Source organism: Pseudopipra pipra, chromosome 1 (genome assembly GCF_036250125.1).
Source record: "Pseudopipra pipra isolate bDixPip1 chromosome 1, bDixPip1.hap1, whole genome shotgun sequence".
NCBI classification, from domain to species: domain Eukaryota; kingdom Metazoa; phylum Chordata; class Aves; order Passeriformes; family Pipridae; genus Pseudopipra; species Pseudopipra pipra.
In genome coordinates this window covers 115,114,289-115,121,461 of record NC_087549.1, presented here as the reverse complement: position 1 = coordinate 115,121,461, position 7,173 = coordinate 115,114,289, and the positions used below count along the sequence as shown (strand labels likewise).

General features: G+C 40.8%; 1 protein-coding gene and 1 long non-coding RNA gene across 5 annotated transcripts in view; one reads left to right on the top strand and one right to left on the bottom strand.

The window, feature by feature from the left end:
* Positions 1-1,706: 1,706 nt before the first annotated feature.
* Positions 1,707-5,781, bottom strand: LOC135422936 (uncharacterized). The gene is made up of 2 exons (XR_010434652.1): positions 3,389-5,781; positions 1,707-2,666 (listed from the first exon to the last, which is right to left on the bottom strand). It is a non-coding gene; the product is annotated as an uncharacterized LOC135422936 (long non-coding RNA).
* The window catches only part of RBMS3 (RNA binding motif single stranded interacting protein 3), a 767,181-nt gene continuing 765,536 nt past the window's right edge, over positions 5,529-7,173 (top strand). For all 4 annotated transcript variants that reach the window (XM_064672487.1, XM_064672497.1, XM_064672475.1 and 1 more), the window contains exon 1: positions 5,529-5,918. In XM_064672487.1, coding sequence (XP_064528557.1) covers positions 5,544-5,918 — 375 coding nt within the window. In that variant the 5' untranslated portion in view covers positions 5,529-5,543. The remainder of the gene's footprint in view (positions 5,919-7,173) is intronic.

Here is a 7,173-nt window from a genome sequence, read left to right as displayed (position 1 = left end):
TCCCCGCCCTCCGTGGGCAGCCTGTTCCGGTGCTCTGCCACCCTCAAGGTGAAGGAGTTCTTCCTCCTGTTGAGGTGGAACTTCTTGCGTTTTAGTTTATGGCCGTTGCTCCTCATCCTGTTGCTGGGCAGCACCACAAAGTGTCTGGAACAATCCTCTTGGCACCCCCCCTTTGAGATATATTTATATGCATTAATGAGATCACTGCTCAGTCTTGTCTTCTCTAAACTAAACAGGCCCAGCTCCCACACTCTCTCTTCGTAAGAGAGATGTTCCAGGTCCCTAATCATCTTTGTGGCCCCTCTCTGGACCCTCTCCAGTTGCTTCTTGTCTTTGTGGTACTGAGGAACCCAGAACTGAGCACAGTACTCCACTCTCCTCTTACAAGGAGGAGACAGTGCTGCCTGTCAGCACCCGCTCTTCACTGGCACTGCTGGGCATCAACACAAGGAGATAGTGGCTAAAAACCCACCCTTCTCCCCTTTCTGAGGTGTACTGAACTCCTCACTACCATCCAAAATAAGGCCTTAGCAAAGCAATAAAGATCAGTGACTTTTAGTGGGAGTGGCCACCAGCTCGCTCCGAGAGCTCCTCAACAGAGGAGCCCATCCATTTTACATTCTTCTAACTCCAGCTTCTTGAGAACTTACAGCTGCAAGCCACAGTGTAGCATTTTACATTCATATTCCTTTTTTTTTTGGGGGGGGGAGGTGTTTTTCTTGTTTGTTTGTTGGGATTTTTTTTCCCATAAGCCAGAGGCAGAGGTGAAAAGCAGTCAGTACTCTGTTGCTACACCAGCGTGACAAGATCACCGCATGAAACCTCATCTGCCGGAAACACAGCTTTTGTTCTTCAACCAGGGTCAAAGCGAAGTGAGGATAAATCTAAATCGCAGATTAGGACCTCTGTTATATGGAATAAAAAAAAGCTGATTCAACAAGTCTAATGTAGATCTACTGGGGAGAGCAGCTGTGCTGTTCAAGGTTAATTTAAAAATAACAGGAGTTTCCTTTATGGCTAAAAAAACAAGCAGTTTGCTTTTATGCTGTGAGAGTTCTTCAGCCAAGTCCCAAAGGGCTTTTGGCAACTGTGCCACAAAGTCAGCTGGAGCAAGGGAAGTGTACTAGCATGCCAAATTGATCTATATATGGAAAAATATTGCAATATTGTGTATTCTTTAAATACTTAAAGACCAAATGGAAACAGGACCCCTGCTGAGGGTAGGGAATTGTTATTTGGACAAGAATCTCATTTAAAAAACAAAACCACAAGTTCTCCATAAATCATGTTCACAGATCTCAAAACAACTTTTAAAAAAGTTTTTCAACATACTACCATTATTATGATTTTCACCAGAATTTAGGTTACATACAAACTTTTGTTTTGTTTTGTTTTGTTTTTATTAAGCCAAAATGGTACAATGCTGTTTTTTACTCTATTTAAAATCCTTCTTACCAAAAGAAGCACCCTTCTGTTGAAGTCCAAAAAGTACTACGTCCAAACTAACACCTCCTTGTAATAACTAATATGGCATGGATACAAACGTGTTTGTATGTTATTAAGTTACAGAACAGAGGGTTTACTACATAAATTAACATTGATTTGAAACAGTGCCATTATGAAATTCAGAAGGAAAGCACATAAGGATTTGGGCTATCAAATATGTCTGCTGTTTTGTGAATAGCATTCATAGACTAATTATCACATTTATTTTTAAATGTGTATTTAATTGCTAATATTTTTCACATTAAAAATTACAGTTGGAATCATCTCTACAGAGCAGTTAAACAAAAAATGGCCCAAACAATGTTTAGTATTGTAAAACCTGGTGCTACACATTTAAAACCAGCTTAAAGACAGGAATATTAAAATTAATGTCAGATTTTTTCCCATAGTAGAGAGTCTGTTTTGTCTGTTTATTTTTTTTTTCTTTGAGATGTGTAATATTTAGGTGGACAACAGTTCATGGTGTCAGATATCTTTTCAGAAAAAACAGATACTTTGACTTCTGAAGAGATAAAAATCAATTTATTATCACCGCATTTATACAGAAAGTACTAAAACAGGGTATGGATTAAAAAGTTCATTATAAAATGTAAAAACATATAGTTCAGCTGCATATGGGCATTCATTGTTCTGTTAAACATCTATGGAATAAAAAAAAAGAATAAATAAAAAAGATAATGAAACATACCATTAGTTTGACAGATTTTTCATGTATCACCATCACGTTGCCACACAGCTGTTTGTAAGTTGTCCAGCCTAGATCTTAGAAGCTACCAAGAATAATCATCTAATTAGCAAGACATTTCTCTGTACTTCAGTTTGACATCCTAATCCTAGCACATGTTAAGCACATACAATTGAAATATATTGCGGGCACAAGCATAAGCCTGCAGAACTAGAGTATTGAGCTTTTAAAACAAAACAAGTAAACCCCACCAAAACCAAATCCCAACTCTTTTCAAACTTTTGCAAACGATTCAGCACAACAGATGGCCACAAGGATATGTGCCAGAACATCCGGAGCCAAATGGTGTATCTTTAACTGAGACTAGTAACTTCTCGGAACTAAATACATTCCAGTTTCATGACGTATCAGAGAGGTGTGTTCCTCAAAGGAACTGATTCCACAGTTTGTTTTTCAGATTTAAGACTATGTTTTACTACAAAAGAGAAAAGTTAAAAATTCTATCATGAAAAAAACCCCACAGATCAGCAATTAAATAAGCTGTATCAAACCAATTCACATCAGATTTTCATCTAGAAAATTTTAAATAGAAGATAAAGGATTCAGAAATGTTAAGGCCCCAGACAATAGTTAAGTAACTCGGATGCATTAGAAGTATGTGCGTAGAATAGCTTATTCCCTGTTCTCTGTTGAATTCTCTTGACTATTCCTATTATGTGTGATTTAAATAATGTATAATTAGAATGACACAAAATTTTTATTGTATATAATTAGAATAGAATGAACTTGATATAAAAATAAGCATTCTATGAACCATATTACATTAGATTTCACTTTGGCAGGTGCAAAACCTGTTTTAAACACTCCCATTTATTCATTCAGTGCAAATCCTTGCAAATAAAAAGACGAGTCATAGTTGCTCTCCTCAGATCCTTTCCTGTGCTTGATGTTGTACAGAAGCAACACAAAGATCATAAAACACGTCCTGCCCAAAGGTAATGCCTTAGCAGTCTTTATGCTGTCTTTACAATCCTTCTGTACCAATCAAGAGAGGACACAAAGCTGCATTACAGTAAAACTTTGGAAGTACCAAATATAAATATATGTAATTAAAATCCTTCTTGTGTATTTCTCTAGACTCTTGATATAGCACAAGTAACATTTAAATACAAAGGGTATTTTAGGAGTTTCACTTACAGATTAATGCTTCTGTATTGTATTAAGCACAACCTCTTCTACAAGTGACTCTTTTTCAAGATACATCACTCAAACTGAAGTACTGAATATAGTTTTCAAAGTTACAGAACACCTTTTCTTCAAATATCCATTAAACTGAAGCTATTTCTACAATATTGTTTCACCAATTCATCAAGGATCTTCAGGCTACTCAACAGGAATCTGCAACAAATGAAGTAAAGTATTTTGGAGAGAAATAACATATACACAGACCTATGAAAAACAGCAAGCAAACCATTCCATTAATCCTTCAAATGATGTAAGAGTGGAAGTACAGAATTTTCCTGTCTACAGAGTATGTCTTATGAAGAGATAGATGGGAACCTAGCTCCACATATGTTGAATGTGGTAACCAGAATCAGAACTTCAACCGTCATGGATCTGTGTTGTGGTTTAACTGCAGCCACCAACCAAGTAATACACAACTGCTTGCTCGCTCCCCCACCAGTGAATCAAGGTAAGAACTGGAAAGGTAAAAGCTAGAAAACTCATGGGTTGAGATAAAGACAGTTTAATAGGGAAAGCAAAAGCTGCTCACAGAAGCAAAGCAAAACAAGGAATTAATTCACTGCTTCTCATGGGCAGAAAGGTGTTCAGACATCTCCTGGAAAGCAAGGCTCCATCACACTTAATGGTAGCTTGGGAAAATGAATGCCATCACTCCAAACAAACATCCTCCCCTTTCTCCTGTCCCTGTCGCTTTATATACTGAACATGGTGTCATATTGTATGGAATATCCCTTTGGTCAGTTGGGGTCACCTGCCCTGCCTGTGTCTCCTCCCGAATTCCCATCCACCCTCGGTCTTCTCACCAGTGTGACAGTATAACCAGCAGAAAAGGCCTTCTCTCGTGTAAGCACTGCTCAGCAATAACAAAACCATGCCTGTGTTATCAATACTGTTTCCAGCACAAATCCAGAACATAGCCCATATAAGCCACTGTGAAGAAAATTAACTCTATCCTAGCCAAAACCAGCATAGTCTGTTCAAAGTCAGTAGCTAGCAGTAAAGACAGAAAAAAATGGGAAAAAAACCAAACCCCAAACACTTTACAGTGTGATTTCTGAAGTCCACTGTTTACAGATTTATAACCAATCAAGGCCTTTATCAGACATGAAAAAAAAGAGTCCATGCGGTAATGCACTCTGGAAAACTGGGCTATGCAAAATCATTGTAACAATGCACCCCTTGCCAAAATTGCTAAACTTTGTAAGATGACTAGACTGGTGTTTTTTTACTGATCTATCTTAGCAGACAGCAGAACATACTGGAAGGTAAATCTCCATGTTTTTGGTGATTCTGGCAGGAAGCTGGAGCTTGTTCTGTCCTGGCTAATATTACAGGCCCTCCTTAAGAAGGATACGAAAGGAAGGCTTTGATAACACAAAAGCTAAAAACTAAAAAAGATAAGTCTCTATTGGTGAAATGATTTAGGATTTGTTTATACTTCATTACTTTATTACAATTTTTGTTAATAATTAAAATTCAGAAGCATAACTGGGTAATTTTATGACTGGCAAAGAGCAAGTGAAGAGTAAGAACAAAAGAAAAGCAAAGCCCACCTTTATTTTGTTATCAAAAGGGGTATGTTTCCCTCAGTTAATTATGAGGCATTTCCTAAGAAAACTATGAATGAAAAAGACTCAGTACTGTGTGAGGGACAGATGTGGGTGACACTTCCAGTCAACCAAATGTTTTATGGACACTATAGCAAAAGAACATCTTTATTTTGAATCTTACAGTATATAAATTTATTCCTATTGCAGCAGCAAATGACCTTGGAGAATAATTTCTAAAGACTTAGGAAAAAAGGACTTGAGAAAGAGCTGTAAAGCTGGTTTTCACAAGGGAGGGCTTGTTGACTTGGGCGCCAGTGGGTCCTGTGGTGGAAAAGGTTATGAAGGCATGTTTCTGACTAATAACTGTCCTACGCAGCTGCCAGTGAAGAAGATGAAGCTCCAAGCTGAAAAGCTGACAGGACCCGAGCCTGCTGCCCCGATCGACAGCCGGGTCAGGTCGCCTCACGCTGCATTTTCCCTCAGGCCTGCGAGCTCCAGCCGCTGCCGGCGGACGGGCGCTTGCGGACGGCACCGGCGGGCCCGTAACAGCTTAGGAAATGCCCGCAAAGGCCGGGGCAGCGGCCGAAGCCCCGGGTCGGTGGGGCGCAGGAGCGGGGGGCACAGCGGCGCTGCCCAGCCCCGCTGGCACTCGGCTGGAAGCGCCGTCGGGCGGGCGGAGGGCGCCGCCGCTGCGCCCCTTCCCCGCAGCCCGGGCTGCTTCCGAGGCTCCGCTGTCCGGCGGCGCGGGGAGCAGGACCGGGATGCAGGGCAGCGGTGCCCGGTGTGCCCGTCAGCCGGGCGGATCGAGGGCTCCGGCCGCGGAAAGGGAGGGTGGTGACGCCGCCATTCCCCCGCCTCCCCTCGGTTCAGGCGCCCGCGAACGCTCGGGTGCGGCTTTCCGTGAGGTGATGGGCGCTGCAGAAATACCGCAGGTACCGCGCCCGCTCCGGTTCACTCCGAAAGCAGCAGCTTTGAAAGAAGGGCAGCCCCGGCCGAGCAGGCGGAAAGGGGCCGGCTCTGACCGTCACCCGCGGCCGCCCCGGGCGCCCTCCCTGCCCTGAGGGCTCGTCGCTAAAGCCTCCCTTCATTCCGCTCATCCAGAACCGTAAGACGTTCAAGGAAGGAGTGGTTGAAGATGGGAGCTTAGTGGTTGGGGTTGGGGGTTTTTTTTAGGGTTTTTCTTCTTCTTTCTTTCTTTCTTTCTTTTTTTTTTTTTTTTTACTAGCCTTAATAGCAAGCTCCTCGGAAGATCTGAAGAATATTTTTAAATCACAATAGATCCATGTATCTTCCACGGTTCAAATGCTGTTGCTTTGGAACCCACATTAGTTGAAATGGTCAATTCTTGCAAAGAAGAGGTGCTTTGGCAGAAGAAAACTTAAGTCCTATTAGGAAGAAAATACTTTAAAGAGGCTAAAAATATAAAATACATAAATTTGAGCTTTCATTGCCATCTGTAGCTTGGGTATTTCGAGTGGGTTTTGGCTGACAAAATCAGTGGCAAACCTTCCACTTCATTCAGCTGAGCTAAATTTCTTTTGCTGTCCCCTTAATGCCTATAGATTTTGAAATGCTAAATTGTTTTGTATGTTAAAATTGAACATTTCTTGTAGACAAATAATATTTGTAGATATTTCTACATTGTCCCTTCTCTACTTTGAAATTTAAAACAAAAAATTAGTCCCTAATTGCATTTGGGAAACTTCGCTAACTTTTTATTCTCTGTAGCTAAAATATGTCTGTTGGGTTTGTTCTGTGTATCAAAAGAAAGAACTGTTTGTTTGAATCTTTCTACAGTTTTACGAATGTCTGGAGAAACTCTTGGACATTATATTTCGACTTTTGTGTGATGTTACCAGGAGGTAAATATGCGTGTGAATGAGAAGAGAAAGGAAACGGAAAGAGGTCTGTCCGGAACTAATTTGGTGGTAAACACGGTGGTTTAGAGTGGTCACTCATTTTTATAAAGGAAACACTGTTCTGAAAGAGCATGTAGTCAACAAAATGCATTAACTTCGAAGCACTACAACATCGCCATTCCAAATATGGCAATTTATTGCCATAAACTTTTATTACAGTTTTTAGAGAAATACAAGGTTGAAATGTTCAGGACTTGTAGCTTTCTGAAAACGTTAAATTATCTGGATTCAAAAACTACTGTGTCCTGAGCCATAAGCACTGCCCTCG